The 17,483-nt window shown below is 37.7% G+C and overlaps 1 protein-coding gene across 1 annotated transcript; it reads right to left on the minus strand.

The window, feature by feature from the left end:
* Positions 1-13,259: 13,259 nt before the first annotated feature.
* On the minus strand, positions 13,260-17,125 carry LOC140170527 (lactadherin-like). Its single transcript, XM_072193880.1, has 3 exons — positions 16,844-17,125; positions 15,481-15,640; positions 13,260-13,324 (listed from the first exon to the last, which is right to left on the minus strand). Exons 1-3 carry the CDS (start codon positions 17,123-17,125, stop codon positions 13,260-13,262), a joined length of 507 nt encoding a protein of 168 aa, XP_072049981.1.
* Positions 17,126-17,483: the final 358 nt, after the last annotated feature.

A 17,483-nucleotide genomic window follows, 5' to 3' on the forward strand; every position in this document is an offset into this window, starting at 1 on the left:
TGCTAACCGCGAAATATGGATATCCAACTAGTTTGCCCCTCGAAGCTTTAAAAAACACTCATCGCGAAATATGGATATCCAAGTTGCAAAGTTTGTTAAATTTGAATGAAAATTAGTATATGTCATGTTCGCAGCCTTTTAAGGATGCAATATATCTAGTACTTTCTTTCTTTCTGTCAATATTTAACATAATTTGCTCTAGCTCCTTCATTATTTGACCGATTATGACCAAACGACCCCAGCCTTTACATATGACATGACCCATTTGGGGTCAAACGTCACGCATGAGTAAATACGATTAGATTTGGCTTAAACATGGAGGAGGGGTCTGTTTTGGGGCCAAAGGGGTAAAATTCTAAAATTAGTATAATTTATGTGATCTTGATATGATTCAAAATATAACGGAGGTCATTTCAAGGTCACCAAAGGTCAACTAAAGGTCAAAAGTGCTCAAATTGCAAAGTTTGGTTAATTTGAATGAAAATTAGTATATGTCATGTGGATATGGTGCAAAACGTGATGAAGGTCATTTCAAGGTCATCAGAGGTCATTTCAAGGTCACGGCTAGACTTTACATTTGACATGACTCATTTGGGGTCTATGGGGTCTTCGCAAATTTGGGGTCATAGGTCATTAAGGGGGTATTTCCGGTACATAAGCAAATACCTTCAAAATGCTTCTTTTCCTACACATACACATATTCATTGACATTTGATGGTTTTTATGGGGTCCTCACAGATTTTGAGTTCAAGGTCATACAGGGGACAAAAATGTTTGATGACTGAAAATCACTTTAAAATTCAATATTTTCTACATATTAAGTGTTGTGATCATCACAGTAATGCCAAAGGGCTCTAACATTATGTTCATATACGATATTATGTTCATTATATTTCATATTCGACCTTAGGTGGTCACATCAACAAAATCACTGCTAGAGCCAGTAGGGTCCTTGGATTTGTGAGGAGAAATCTCCATTCTTGCCCACGTGACCTTAGAGCCACAGCTTTCAAGACTCTGGTACGCCCACACGTGGAGTATTGCTCCACGGTGTGGGATCCCTACACTAAGGATCTGGTAGACCAAATCGAATCCATTCAACGAAGAGGGGCACGCTTTGTTTTCAAAGATTACAGCTGGAGAAGCAGCGTGACAGACATGCTGACCAAACTGGAATGGGTACCACTCAAGGAGAGACGGGAAACATCCAGACTCACCATGCTACATAAAATCAACAGCAGTCAGGTGGCCATTCCAGCGCGAACATTCTTGCAGCCGGTCCAGACGCGCAGCTCATCGCGGCTCAACCATAACAAATCATTCAAGAAACTAAGTGGCAGAACCAACTACTATAACTTTTCATACTTCCCAAACACCATAAACAATTGGAACAGTCTACCTGAGCAACATAGTAAACATAGAGGACACAAATATATTCAAGGAAACCCTGGCTAACTATATCAGCCAGCGAAAAGACGTGGACTAATTATATTCTTGCGCACACCATATCTTCTCGGTTGGCTTCGAATGAGAAGCGTTGAGAATATTCTTCAGATTCAGATTTGGCTTAAACATATGAGGAGGTCAAATTCTAAAGTTTGTCCAATTTAAATGAAAATTAGTATATGTGATCTTGATATGATTCAAAATATATTGGAGGTCATTTCGAGGTCAAACAAAGGTCAAAAGAGGTAAAATAATTTTATTAGCTATTTCTTTCTTTCTTTCTTCTTCTTCTTCTTCTTCTTCTTCTTCTTCTTCTTCTTACACAGCCGTGACGTTAGTTAAATCCATCAGAAAAGGCTTAAAACCCAACTATTAGGCCCTGATTCATATTTAATCCTCATTTAGGCCTTGGAAATAGATTGTCTGTGAAAAATGAGCAGGATCTGACTTTTTATTACAATTTGGCTAAACTTTCATAATGTGTTACATTTCAGAAACACCAAGCTATTTGTAAGGTGGCGTACGCTGTATGGGCTATAGGGTGATCTAGTCGGCTTTTTTCTGGAAAAAAATGCTGGACTCCGTATTATAATTTCTACAATAGATGACTTTATCTGACCTTCGACTTGCAGAAAAGGTAAGTTTTGAAGAACTGAGTCGCTCTGGAGTCAAGAAAATGACGTTTTCCTGGGCCCTGTTTGTACAGAAAGTCAATGGGAGATATTTACCGGTGTGCACCCTGTACAATTTTGACCTTTTGACCTCGGTCACATTGTTTTCCTTCGAGTTTTAAATTGTTATCGATAAAATCCTTCAAAGCAAAGCCATAAATGACTGGATAGCATATCAATTAAGTGGTTTCTAGCTTGTTTAGCAAACTACCTGCAGATTTTTGACTATTGAAGGAGTATAAAGGTAAGATTTGTGTACAAATAAGGCATAAATCAGTGGAAATGCATACTCGGATCAGTCAGATCACTCGTCATAGCATTGTAAGACGATGCATGATCATGCATCACTGTGCAACGCGAGACTTCCAAATTTGGCACTGCTGTCATTCTCTATCATATAGAACTGCAAAAGCTTAAGAAAATCGTTCCCACCATGGTTCGAGCATGCATTTAGAAGGCTGTGATTGGCTGAATGGAACCTGCATTGGACAGAATGTTGGTAAGCTTAAAAATTACACTGACCATTTTAACATGTTTTAGGCAAGCTAATTTTCATCGTACCCAGGCTCTACTCCCAGGGCTTATGTTATATAGTTACTAGCCATGTACAGTGGTGTAGCACGAGATATCATGGGGGTGGGGGGGGGGTGGCACAGACCACTATGGGGGGAGGGAGGGAGGGAGCATCACCAGGCCCTAGGGGCATCCAAGCACCTTTTCTGCAATTTGCCTCAGGGATTTTCAAAATTTTAAATCGATCGACAGGGGACATTATGCCCTTTCACCCCCCCCACACACACACCCCTGCAACCCCCCCACCCCATCCCTATGATGCTACACCACTGGCCATGTATTTTCTCCTCATTTGCTTTTGCAATTTGCTTATCTTCATGTTTGCTTGCTCTTATTTAGAGAGATTAAAATGGGAAATTATGAAATTAGAATTTTTGTCATTGCTATCAGCAGTAGATAGCAAAATATTCTAAAAAGAGTACCATGTCAATTAGCTCATTTGCCTGGTAAAAACCCCTTCAAACTGAAAGAAACCAGTCTAATTAAGTTTACCAATGTCCAAATTTATGATTTACTAAATAAACATAAATTGGGGGATGAGACCGTCAGTCGGGCCTCCCACTTTTTATAATACACATTCATGCCTTTTAGAACAATAGCTAATTTTCTTTTTCTTTTCAACAGATAATGTCATGCCGAAACGCAAACAAGGAAGTTCAGCAAAGAAAGACGCAAACAAGGAAGTTCAGCAAAGAAAGACAGCAGCAAGCGCCCGCTTTAATGGCGTTATAACACAAATCCACCAGAAATCACAGGGCAGGCACTTACCCCACAGCAGACTGATCTCCCATGCTTTGCTTTCAATAGAGGAGAATGCAGCAATGATCCTATGCCGTTTTTGACACATCTATCAAACATGCACGAAATCAGGACATACAGCACTCAGGATATCAGGTACCATTGTATGTGCCAAGAGTGAGCAATGCAACAGGGGACTTGTTAATTGACTTTACGTATGGGATTGCCTCCTTTTGAGCAATATTGGACTATACGCAGTTTATATTCACCATAAGGAGAGCGAACGATTTCTTTTTGCTAGTTCAGAGGCTTTCTTTTATTAGTTTTCATGGTTTCGGCCCTTGCGGGGTTGGTGGCCGCGGATTCTAGTTGCACGAATCCGGATTCGCGCACCTCGAATCCTCCGTTGGCCCCTTCGGGAACAAATAGGGATTGGCAAAAACTTTTAAGCTTTTAGGGATTATTGTGATTTGCTACAAATTGTTATATTCAGTCGTCCGTGTAGTATGGCGACACCCGGTGGCGACAGCATAAACATTGTGTAAGTACATGTTGAAAGTATATGTTTTTCTTTGTGAGGGCGTCACGTGCACTGGCCGTTGACGTCACATTTTGACTTCGGAATAGTTTTGATGGCCATTCTTTCAAATGAAAACCCACCCTACCCGCCCTCGTTTCGTTTTTTTTTTTTTTTAAAGGGCGTGGGGAGGGCTTACTTTTGGGAGCCTGAACGGGTTTTTCGGATTATTAGCGTTGGTGGAGACGCGCCCCTTCGGGAACAAATAGGGGTTGGGAAAAACTTTTAAGCTTTTAGGGACTATTGTGATTTGCTACAAATTGTTATATTCAGTCGTCCGTGTAGTATGGCGACAGCATAAACATTGTGTAAGTACATGTTGAAAGTATATGTTTTTCTTTGTTCGCCTGTGTATCACGGTGACAGCTGGTAATTGTTACATTTAGTCGTCCGTGTAGTATGGCGACAGCATAAACATTGTGTAAGTTCATGTTGAAAGTATATGTTTTTCTTCTTATTCAGTATTATTGAGCCATACAATTATTCCGTGGTCATTCCGCACAAAAGTTTGGTTGTTCTGTCTCTTTCTTCTTTGTCGTCGATATCCGGGGCTAACTGACGAGTTTCTTTTTGTGCCTGGTGTAGACATTTAAAGAGAATTGGCCATTGCTCATTGATATGAAGCTACAATGTAGTATATGGACTGGACAATGTAAGTGTGCTCATTCATTTAATGACATAAAATTTGAAAAATATTGTAAGTATCACTTGAGGTTTTGACTTTTAAAACCTACATTTTGGTCACAAAGTGTCCGTGAATAGGTTGTGTTCAACAGATTTACAGATTTACCACATTCGCCTTACTATAAACATTGAATTGCGCCATCTGTTGGTCGTAAACGTGTTTTTAGCGTGAAGTGTTAGTGTTAGATTGGATGAAGGGAACACTTGAGGTTTTGGCAAAAACCAATCACAGATGCCTATTTTCCACTAGTCACCAGCTAGAAACTCACACAGCTCTTATGATGCTTTGTACTCAACCGTGTAGAGTAAACACAGACTGTGTACAAGATACTGTTGCTTGGACGAAATTGTGTGCCCAGGTGTATCGAGGTGGAAACTGTGCAAACGATGCGTTTATAAGAGAAGCTCAACATTTAATATAATCAAATATAAAACATTTTCTCGTTAACTAACCTTCATCAACGTCGTGGTCAGAGGTATTTGAAGATAGGGCGGGATCAGGAAATTCAGTCTATAGCCATCCTGCGGGTCTATAACGTGGCGGTCTGTTATCCCCGTTACATGCTCAATTCCAGAAGGTATCATGCAAGCTAATGGAAAAAATGGTGAGGTAAATGAGGTTTGTCATGTTTTCGACACCACATAATGTATATACATGTATAAACATTTCTGTTAAGTTGAAATCATGACAAATTATAAGTCTGATGATCGGTATATCCAATGATCGTAAGTGAGGGTATTCCGTGAAACTATTAGTAACGGTTGCCTTGCCAGAGGTCTATATTTTGAATCTGTTTCTATAGCTCACCTGTAATGGGTTTGAGCACTCTAAATTCCAAAGTTAGTCACTTGTATTAACCTGTTATATTACGCCACCACTATTTTTAGTGGTTGAGCACTCTCGACTACTTTTAGAGTAGAGACTGTTCTGGTTGGCTTGGTTTGTCATGTTTTCGACACCACAGAATCTATATGCAGACATGGATATGCTCATACAACTTTCCACCTCAGGTGATATCTGGTCGCATATTACTTAGCCTGCCTATTAGGAAGATGATTAATATCCTGCATATTTAATGCCTCATCAGTTACTTGGTATAACTGATTAACTATAGAATAGTTCTTATACGATGTTTTAATATTTTATCACACATGTATTGATGAATTGGGGAGCAAATATTTATTAAATATCTTCCAGGGTCTATGGTAAGACCGATGAGCCTACTAAGCATGCCGGGAAATAAACTGACCTATGTCAATTAAGATCGTAGAGATGAGGTCCGACTTGTGTGAATCGTGACCTTTTTCAGTCGCAATTCCCGGAGATCTAAGTTCCCTGATTTTATGTTATTACTTTTTTTCAGTAAGCTAGGAGTCAAATTTATTAATGACGTCATCGAGGGGTGAAACACGATAATGCCAATCCGGCATTTCAATTTTTGGTTTCTCTTTTGTTCAGAAGCCAAAAATAAGCGGATTAAAAAGAGGTCCAAAATTTGTCTGCAATAATAACATCTAAAGCTAAATTTATACTACATCGCTGAGCGACAGCGATTGGCTTTTACCCAATGAGGTAGATCGCTTTTTGTTGCGTTGGGAAAGCGACACTACCTCATTGGTCAAATACCAACCCCTTTTCACTCAGTGATAGAGTAAAAAAAAGCTTTAATGTAAAGAGGACCATTAAGTATATAATAGGTTATTGAGACTAATTGTCATGATTTTGCTAAGCAAATATCGGACACATATCCAGTTGTGTTTATATTGAATGAAAATATGGATGGATATCATGTTTATATCACTCGAGTCACCCCTTTTGTAATCTGGAGAACAAGTATGTATTGAGTAGGCTTCAAGTGCCTATTCTTTTATAATCTGAGTTGAAATATTTCGATGGGCTATTTTTGTTCACAGAGAAATAAGCCATGGCTAATTTGGAAATCGAACCCACGCTTTCACATGTAGATTGACATGCTCGATTTTTCTGCTCGTGAATATTGCACTGTGAAATTTAAACATTTCTTTTGTATACTTAGATCAGGTAGCCTCAAACCAAGCGAGTATGTTTTTTCACACCATTATGTAACAAACTGACATGAAAACCTAAACTCCTTTCTAAAAGCCGTGATAATTTTCATGTGTCTACCCGAAATCTAGCTGCTTCTGCATCCAGAGCTCAGAGAATGGTCATCAGTAAAGACAAAGCCCTGGGTGGTATCAATTTAAATTCTTTCACCAAGCTTTATGACTCTTTCGTTGGTCCAATTTTAGACTACGGTAGTGGGGTATGGGGTATTGATGAGTTTTCCTCGATTAAGTCTGTGTTTTACCGCGCTTGCCGATTTTTCCTTGGTGTTGGGAAATATGTTCCAAATGACGCCATGCTTGGTGACTTGAGATGGGTTTCCCATTTTGAGCATCAAATGCAGTCAGTGGCTAGATTGTGGAGTCGTCTTTCAAAACTAGACAGCAACCGTTACCCAAGTAAAGTTTTTCAATGGTCACATCATTTAGTAAAAGTAAAATCGTTATGTTCTAAGTTTAATTGTGATCTAATTCTGAGTATTTCTGGACAGATCGGTACTCTAAACTTAGTTAATCATATATCCGATGCTGCTAAATTGTTTGTAGAAAATCGTTGGAAAGAGGCAATCTTTAATGACCGAAGAAATGCTCGCAATAAACTTCGTACGTATCGCACCTTTAAATCCATTATGGCACTGCTGAGTATGTAAACACCATCATGAAGAAGTGTAATAGGCGGGCTTTAGCCCTCTTCAGGTGTGGATGCGCTCCAATTGCCATTGAAACGCGTCGTTATAACAACACTCAGAACCGAATTTGTAATATTTGTAATATGAATTGTATTGAAGATGAGTTCCATTGTTTTATAATTTGTTCAACGTATAATGCCTCATTTCAAATGTTTAGTTTTAGTTTTGGTTTTGGTTTTGGTCATGTGGTTTCCTATTGTCCTGCCTAACCACTTGAATCACAAGATATCGAACTCATTGTTTCTACCTTTTGTTCAAAACTAAACATTTGTGACAGGTAGTTTCGGTTTTGGTTTCAGTTTCTTATAAGTGGAAAAAGAAAATTACAGGGTTTGAAGTTACCTGATCTAAGTATATAAAAGAAATGTTTAAATTTCGCAGTGCAATATTCACGAGCAGAGAAGTCGAACAAAGCAGTCTACATTTGAAAGCATTGATTTAATTTGAAAGCATTGACTTGAGACTACGAAATAGCCTTAGCTTATTTCACTGTGAACATATATAGACCATCGAAATATTTCCACAGACATTACAATAGACACTTGACAGATTATACAATTAAGTGATATAATATACACTTCAGTGATATAAACACTATTGTACACAACTCTATTTATGTGCATGTCACATAACGGAAGATCAATATCATAGAAAGCTGGTTTAAATTTACTTTTATTCATTTTATTTATTGGAGAGAGAGAGAGAGAGAGAGAGATAAGAGATCGTCAGTGAAAGAGGATGTGTGTGTGTGGGGGGGTAAGAGTAAGGGAGAAAGCATTGGAAGTGGGAAGGGAAGGGGGGAGGGGAGCTCAAGAGTGGAGTGGAATAATAGGGATGAGTCGATATCGAGTGTGGGGTTATAGGCCTATATAGGTGGCGGAGGGACATAGGTAAGAGGTATGCGTTGTGCTTTCCTGGGAATAAACTAATTCATAATCAAATCATCTACATCATCATGCATCGTTTATATTCAGACAAATAAACAAAACACCCCACCCCCTCAATATATGCACATGATTTCTACATGTAGGCCTCGTAGAACTCGGGTGTAATTATAAGGTGTCATGAAAGTGTGCCACCTACGGAAGAGAGCAACTGTCGCCCGCGTTGATAGATATCCGATAATGACAATGTTAGCACAATAGGCTATTATATACGTATGGTTATAGGCCATTATACTTTTGGTTTTATATAGGCCCCCTACCCTCTTGTGTCCTCCCAGCACAATAGTGTTATGATTGCAGACCAGGTCATCTCCACCTTTTAATCCCTTGACTTTTGGTTTCTGAACAAAAGAGAAACCAAAACTAATGATTTGAAATGAGGAAGTGATATCAGATCCAATTTCTTTAATGACAATTTAACCCAAGTTTCTCAAATCTTTCAGATTACAATAAATTCATTTTTGTAATGGCAGATGGCAACCATTATTGCAGGGTAGCAAAATTTGCAAATGAAATTCTCACACTTCGTCAATCTATTGTGTACACTAAGGGATCAATTGTAATTATTATTTAGCTGTCTCCTCATATATACGTCAACATCGTCGCAATACTGCATTTTAGAAACGCTTGCTGTTAGAATAAGAAAAAATTTAATGCTAATTTATTGCACATTCTAGGGAAGCGTGGTTACCTTTTAAAATAACCGAGTGAGAGGGTTTTCAAGAAAATATTTTTCCTGTCAAAACTGAAGCATCCTCTATCTGTATAAAAGAAAATATGAATATTAACTGCACATCATATATAACGATTCGTGATACCCAATTGTGGCACATTTGATATCGTTTATGAGGCAGATAATTTTATTTCAATTTTATATACGCCAAATTATTATTTTTTTTAATTGAGCGAGAATGACGATAGAAAAAACCTTGACAATTCCATGTAAGAATGACATTAGACCCAACCAATGAGTACTGTTTCGTTTTTATGGTAATCTAATGTTTTATTTCCTGAAATAAAATTAGGGGTCGAATGTGGATTTATTGTATAAATGATGAAAACATCGACGTGTATACAAGAAAAATGGTAGGTTCCTCTATAGTATTTTACCCCGGGTATTTTACTGACCATGGAAATGTACTGAGACACGAGCACGTGTCACAATCGATATAATGTATTGTCCACATAGACGCCCATTTATAATATGTTTATTGTTGGATTTTTTTTTGTATAGGCCTATAGAACACGCAGTTAACAAAAATTTAGCGCTAATAATACACATTAATTTTTTTAGGCAAATAAAATTCCAAAATATGGTACGTGTTCTGCCTTTGCTTGTCACGTGGTAGGCCTATGTTGAAGTTGCGATTATAGTTTCAAATGTATTCCAACAAGACAAGTGGCCGAGTGGTCTAAGGCGCTGGGTTCATAGGTGTCCAAAGCAGCGAGCCGTGAGTTCGAACAAACTTTAACGAATTAAAATTAAAATTTTATTTTAAAAAAATGTCATATTGGTGAAATGTGACTGGCAGAATTTATGTATGGCGTGGAGTGGTGTGCGTCAACATCATGCTTGCTTCTGCCATGTTGCGCAATTGCGGCTTGCATTTATTTTGTTCTTTTGGTCTAGGCATATAGACGAATCCAAGGAGCCAAGTCATGGTCAGGATTTGGTCGGACATCTTTGGGTAGCCGCTAGCACCAACCTGGTGTTTTGAGCGTCCAATTTTGCAAATAAAAGCCGCCTAACACCTAGAGAAGATGCAAGGACGAGGAGGGTTAATAGAATAATAACTAATAATATATATAATGGAGATAATTCCGCAGGTAATCCCGTCGCATCTATTCATACATAGTCCTTTTGTTCGCAAGTACATCAATGCATATATACCGCGTGGACGCGTCTAGTTAATCCGATTATTATGTCACTTCAACAGCGAATAGACCATGCTGTGCGTTTTGTCGAAGGGAACTGTATTGTGGTATTCTTTTGACTGCCTGTGTTTTCGCGGAAGGTGTAAAACGGGTGATGGAATGCAGTTTAAAACTTCCGCCAAGGCCGAATCATTTCACATTTTGAGTGCATTGTAGCTGACGGCTACCCAACTAAAGGCTGCTAGTCAGGTGTAGGAATGCGTGTATTTGGATTCGTCTATAGCATGATGGGCGTTTGATGAGGTTTCGGCTAACATTTCCTTGTGTTTATTTTAAAAAAATGTATATGCATGTGTCCGAAAGTGTCGACTGAAAATTCCAGGTACGCAAAATTTTGTGTTGTGATCAAAGGTTTAAACCTCTAAATTATATATGTATGTTGTTGTTTTTTAAAACCGTGACTATATTCATATGTATTATTATGTGTTATTTATATGTATTATTAAGTGCTATATTTTTATATTGTATATTATTGTTTTGTCACTCATAAGCCAGAATTTGCTGGTCTCTATGTGAGAGTGTGACGTTAATAAAGATTAAACTAACTAACTAACTACGCTTTTAAGCGATTCCAGGTAAAAACCACATGTGCCTGTTCATGGTCAATTTTTTTTTATTGCATGAGGCGAAAGGGCTTTGGTAGTAGGTTACAAAAAGTCACATCAAAATTGCCATAGCAACAGCAGATTTTATAATTTTAGCGATTGTTGCTTATTTTGGGGTGAAAATAAGAGAAAATATTCACTTTTCTGAATTGCTCTTGACTTAAAATTTGAGGTCACATTAAAAAAGCAACCTTACCACCATAAAGTACCATCTTTACACTTTTCCAAGATGCAAAAAATATTTCAATAATATTTCCCCATGTGCAATTTTAGGGATGGGCAACATTGACAATTTAGCACTTTTGAAAAAGTAACATTTTTACCCTATCTTTGAAGTCAAAAAACTAATTTTGCTTGAGCACCCAGAATTATTTTCTCTTTGGTGGTGATTGAGCAGACATTACCCCTTCCAAATCTGGTAAAAAAAACACAAACTCGGGGGTTATTTGTCCTGTAAAGCCAGTGTTACCAGAAAGTTTGCCAATTTAAACATTGTTCTACATATCTACTCATATAATTTTTTTATACGACCAACGCCCGATTTGACACGCAACTGCTTCCGGAAACAACACTTTAAGTGAAGAGTCGTGTTCTGCAAAAACTGGTATAGCCAGAAAATCTGTTTTTGTTTTAATCTATATTTCCAATAAGCGCATTTACTACAGGCTCTAGGGGGAGTTCGTGTACATGACTCTTTTAGAAATTTACCTTGCATTTTCATGTTATATATGCAAAGACCTTGGATAAGAAGATTAGATCAAGTGCAATTAAAGATAGCCGCCGAATAGGTGTTTGCATTAAAACACACTATAGCAACATGCAAATGATCTAATGATGAAAAATATCGATGCAATTGATGTTTCTAATCAACGGAAATAAATATGTGCCCATTTTGTTTCATTCGGATCTTTTTAATTCAAAATGGCGTCCAAAATGGATACCAGAATAGCATATTTCCATTGAAATACACTAGAGCAACATGAAATTGATATAATAACAATGTATTTTCAATGGAATTAATGTCTATAACTAAACGAAATAAATATGCACACAATTTGTTTAATTTAAATCTCTCCAATTCAAGATGGAATCCAAAATGGCCGCCAAAATAGGACATTTCCAGTTAACTGTCCTAGTAATAATTAAATACAAATAATAGCAATAGAATTCATATTTCCGACCCGTGAGCCAAATTGAATAAGCAGTGTGATGCCATGTTTACATATTTGGAGAGTACAAAGTTATAGCATAGTGAACTTTAGTAGTTGTAGTATAGTCAATTTTCCTATTATATCTGTAGCCTATTAACTATCCTAATGTAGCTATAGCCCAGTTAACCTTTCTCAACATAGCTGTAGCCTATTCAACTTTCGTAACGTAACTGGTATGTAGCGGAGTCAATTGTCCTAACATCTGAGTGCTAGTACCTAAAATCTGTTTGCAATCCCACTTCCCACGACTATGTTTCGCTTGATGTGATAAAGTGCCCCCCTCCCGGGGTGGGTATGCTCCACTGGAATTGAGATGGTGGGTCTTTGGGAGCTGACGGCGAACCGGTAAAAGGGGGTCTTTCGGAGCTGCAAACGTTTAGAATCAAGGGTGTTTCTTAACTTTCTGGTTGAAAATCGTCTGGAATAACCTAGAAAATGTAAGGAATGACCAATTTAGGGCCTTTTACATATCAGGAGTCTTTCAGCACTCTACTTTCGTAAAATGCAAGAGGTGCGCGGTCCACACCATAGACCCTAGATATGAATTTATAGGGTCTATGTCCAAACACAAGGGTCTTTTCGGGTAACTGGCGATAACACTATAAGCACCAGCAATGGTAAAAGTACCAGCAATGGTAAAAGAATGCGAGAGTCGGTGAAATACATAATGACAATATTACCAAGAAGCCAGGGCTAGTTGATTGAGACACATTTATTTTATCATGTGACTAATCAATGTTATCAGAAATAATAGCCTAAAAGCCATTCTAGCAATGTCTAGAGACAATTAAACTGTACTAGGCGGATGTCGGATAACTGGGTTTTGTAACACCTATGTTGTTCTACTGAGATGCTTTTTGGTCTTGAGTCTTAGGATTATGATAACTTTTTCAGCTTCTTGGTAACATGCATGGTCATGGCTTTATTAGTATTATATAGTAATACATAATCCATCCTTGCAAAACGATTGTAAGTACTAGTACTAATATGTTAGGAAAGTGGACTCGGCTACAGTTACGTTACGAAAATTTAAAGTTAACTAGGCTATTATAGCTATAGGAAGGTTAACTAGGCAAAAGCTATCTAGGAACATTGACTAGACTATACAGCTATGCTAAGGAAGTTGACTAGGCTACACCTCTGCATTCTCCATACCTTTCCCCGAACTGAAAAGTCAAAAAATAAAAAGTCATGTTTATTTCATTTCGCTCACTGGTCTGAAATATTCATTATATAGCTATATTTGTATTTGGTTACGAGACAGTTAACTGGAAATAGACTATTTTGGTGGAATTTTGGATTCCATCTTGAATAGGAAAGATACAAATGAAACATTTTTTTTGCAAAATGTTTCTTTTGATTAGAACCGGTCATTCCGTTGATAATACTTGATTATTATATCATTTTTATGTTGCTCTAGGAAATAGGCTATTCTGGCGGCCATTTTGGACGCCATCTTGAATGTAAAAGATGTGAATGAAACAAAATGGACATATGTTTATTTCTGTTGATTAGAAACATTAATCGCGTTGATGTTTTTTCATCATTAAGATCATTTGCATGTTGCTATAGTGTGTTGTAATTGGGTGACAGACGGACCGCTTTGATTTAAATTAGGGGGGGGGGCATTGGGTAAAAATATGACCTTTTTTGAAATGGGGGTCTTTGGGTGAGAGCCTCGAAAATTTCTAGTTCTAAATGGCTTCAAATGGTTTTGATGGCTTATTTCAAAAGAAGTAACAAAATCAGTGATAGGTGAATGGTTGCTGTTCAAATGGATATATAAGGGTATTGGGTGACAGATTGAAAGGAAAAATAAGGGATCTTTTGGGCGACAGAGCATGTGATCATGACAAAATAATATGTTTTTTTTTGGTGACAACAGTTTTTCATACTATCTGGCAACACCAAACTTCAAAACCTGTATGAGATCGTGCTAGCAAATGTACAGATAAAGCTACAATCCAGGTCATAATTGTTCGAACACTTTAACATGGGTACTCCAAATATGCCCCCATTCCCCCTGATCAATGTTTTTTTTTTTTTTTTTTTTGTGGTCATGAACCCCTAGAAACATCCAACATTGATTGGTGGGGCAGGGGGAGGGTTGTAGTAGTAGGAAATGGTTCAGACTTTACGTCAAAGAAAGCGACATTTTAATATGTCAAGTATATCAGAAATACGGTCTCAAACAGTCCTACTTTGACACAAGTGATCGAACGACTTATGTCCGGGATTGTAGCGGAAACGGTAACAGTTCAACAACTAATTAAATAAATTTAATAGAGTAAAATGCGCTTATTGGAAATATAAAAAGTCAGTTTTTCTGGCAATATCGGTTTTTGCAGAATACGACTCTTCTACAGCCTTTAAGTGTTGCTTCCGGATGCAGTTGTGTGTCAAATCTTGTATGCAAAGGGTAAATATTTCAATTAAGTTGGTCGTGTAAAAAGTTATATGAGTAAATATGTAGAAAATGCATTATTTTGAAAAATGGAATTTTTAAAAAATTGGCAAACGTTCTGGCAACACTGGCTTTACAGGACAAATAGCCCCAGAGTTTTTTACCAGATTTGGAAGGGGCAATGTTTGCTCAAGTACCACCTAACGGAAAATAATTATTTTTTGACTTCAAAGATTTTTTTCAAAAGTGCTAAATTGTCAATGTTGCCCATACCTAAAATTGCACATGGGGAAATATTATTGAAATATTTTTTGCACCTGGGAAAAGTGCACAGATGGTACTTTATGGTGGTAAGGTTGATTTTTAATGTGATCTCAAATGTTAAGTCAAGAGCAATTCAGAAAAGTGTACATTTTCTCTTATTTTCACCCCAAAATAAGCAGATATCGCTAAAATCATAAAATCTGCCGTTGCTATGGAAACAAGCTCCGGAGGAATTTTTGATGTGACTTTTTGTAACCTACTACCAAAGCCAAAGGCACATGTGGTTTTTACCTGGAATTGCAATTAAGATGATTGGCTGTTTCTGTTTTCTGGCTCTATGATTCGTCGATTTAAGTCTACCGCGAAATTTTTAGATTGCATCTTGGACGTCCAAGAAAGGCGTTTTATCTTAGGCCTCTTTTAAAGCTATCGGCCTTCAAACGGACAACCTTAGGTCATCCACGCAGCTGGAGCCCAATGGTTTTAGCTGCATCGTCGATGATAACATCTAGCCAAAACGTGATTTAATCACAATATTCAACCAACTTGCACTTTTTCTCAAAAACGAAATGATCTATTTACAGGCGAAATCTTTTTGTTGTACATATGCAGTTTGGAATTTTACCACAATCCCTTAGGTTTTGGGAAACATACCTTTTGACAGAGTTAGAGGACGGTTACAACCCAATATTTCCAACCGTAACTGGCATATACCATTACAATCAACAGGCTCTACCCGAATAAGAATAGTCTCAATCGGTCTGGCAAATGCATTGGTAACAGATCCGTCCCCGTCAATGTTACCTGTAAAAAGCTAATATGAAAGAATTTAAAGGTGGAATATTTAATATTTTCAACGAGTCTTGTAGAACGTCACACGTGATTATACAGTAGCTGAATCTTTACTCCTTACATTGTTTTTAGAAAAAGTGCCGTGTGTTGTCCTTAAGGGAATACTGAAGTTGTAAATAAGTATATTTACAGCAATAATGTGTGATTTGTATGAAGAATATTTGTATGAAACATAAACGATGCATGGCGATGATTTGATTATGAATTAATTTATTATCCCCGTTAAGCACAACTCATACCTTTTACCTAGGCCCCCTCTCCCCCATTTATATAACCTCCTCTTCCCTAAGTGTCTCCTTCTCCCCCTCCTCGCTTCCCCTATATTCGATATCTTCTCTATCTCGAGCTCTCCTCCCCCTCCCCTTTTCACTTCCAATGCTCTCTCCCATCTGTTTCCCTTTCTCCCTGCCCTTACCTCCCCCACACTCTCTCTTTTCCCCACACAAACTCTCTTTCCCCTCTATCTTCTCTCTTTTCCCCTATATCTTCTATTTTAATTTCCAGTAAAATTGCTTCAATAAAAGTCATTAGCTTATATTGGAAGTCATATATAATAGCCTTCCATTGATTCTGGTTCATGGGATTAAAAACATGGATCGATTTTGTTTGTAACACCTCAGTCGCCGCTTTTGTAATGTCGCGATTTTGTTTATAACAAATCAGTCGCCGCTTTTGTAATGACGAATGCAAATATTTCGATGGTCTATATTTTTTCACAGTTAAAATATTTATTGGTTTTTCTAAACCACGTTTTTCAATGTAGATCGACATGCTCGATTTCTCTCCTCATGAATATTGCACTGCGAAATGTAAACATTTCTTTTGTATACTTAGATCAGGTAACTTCAAACCAAATAATTTTCTTCTTCACACCACATATAAGAAACTGAAACGAAAACCGAATCTGCCTGATACAAATGTTCAGTTTTTAACAAAAGGTAAAAACAAATAATTCAATATCTTGTGAGTCAAGTGGTTAGGTAGGATATTAGGAAACCACGTGACCAAAACCAAAACTAAAAATCTAAAACTCAACATTTGAAATGACCGATTATCATTTCATCATCATCACCATCATCATCATCATGTCATCGCCTTTGGATAGTAAATATCATCGTCAAAGAAGAACACCATTTTCGTATGATCACTGAATAGTTCTTTTTACCTTCTTAGAATCATTGGAATCATGCGTCATGTTTTGCGGTTCTCCACCAAAACTTTGCGTCTGCACATAGTAGCTCATCACCCAGCTCACATCATATCCTTGTGTCACAAGACCAACAACTGTCTTTGTCAACCCAAGGTACACCTGCATCCAGGTTGCTGACGTAAGTAATGGATTCCAAAAAGAATTGCTGTTGAGTCTGCCGTTTAACGCACGATGTGGGAAGTTAGGCTCGTCTTTATCGCTGGTGATTCGTGAGTCAGGAATCTGCTTATTCTCCATTCCAAGAGGAGAAGAGCATGCTGCTAAATCTGATATAAAATGTAAATCAGGAGTAAATATGTAAATCAGGAGTCCCAAGTACATGCATGGATACGACGTGATATTAAACAAATGAATATTGTGCCAGGGCCCGGATTTCAGTAGGCAAACATACCTTAATGGGCCCGTAAAAGCCAAGAAAAGATACCTATACCTTGTTATTAATGTATGTGTTCTGTGCTTTATCACGGGCCAACTATAAGGTCTTAGATTTTTATGGGCCCATCGAGCTTGTTCTGTCTTCTTATAATTACAAGCCGACGACGGAACGTCGGCTTGTTCTGTCTTCTTCCAATTCTTCTTACAAGCCGACGACGAA

Source organism: Amphiura filiformis, chromosome 14 (genome assembly GCF_039555335.1).
Source record: "Amphiura filiformis chromosome 14, Afil_fr2py, whole genome shotgun sequence".
In the NCBI taxonomy this organism is placed as follows: domain Eukaryota; kingdom Metazoa; phylum Echinodermata; class Ophiuroidea; order Amphilepidida; family Amphiuridae; genus Amphiura; species Amphiura filiformis.

What these genes read in the sequence shown, in the direction of transcription:
- LOC140170527 (XM_072193880.1), bottom strand. Translation starts at nt 17,125, where the DNA reads ATGGAGAATAAGCAGATTCCTGACTCACGAATCACCAGCGATAAAGAC. An exon ending in ATTCCAATGATTCTAAGAAG is followed by an intron (nt 15,641 to 16,843) that starts GTAAAAAGAACT and finishes CTTTCATATTAG; the next exon opens with CTTTTTACAGGTAACATTGA. An exon ending in TCCTCTAACTCTGTCAAAAG is followed by an intron (nt 13,325 to 15,480) that starts GTATGTTTCCCA and finishes TTGACTTTTCAG; the next exon opens with TTCGGGGAAAGGTATGGAGA.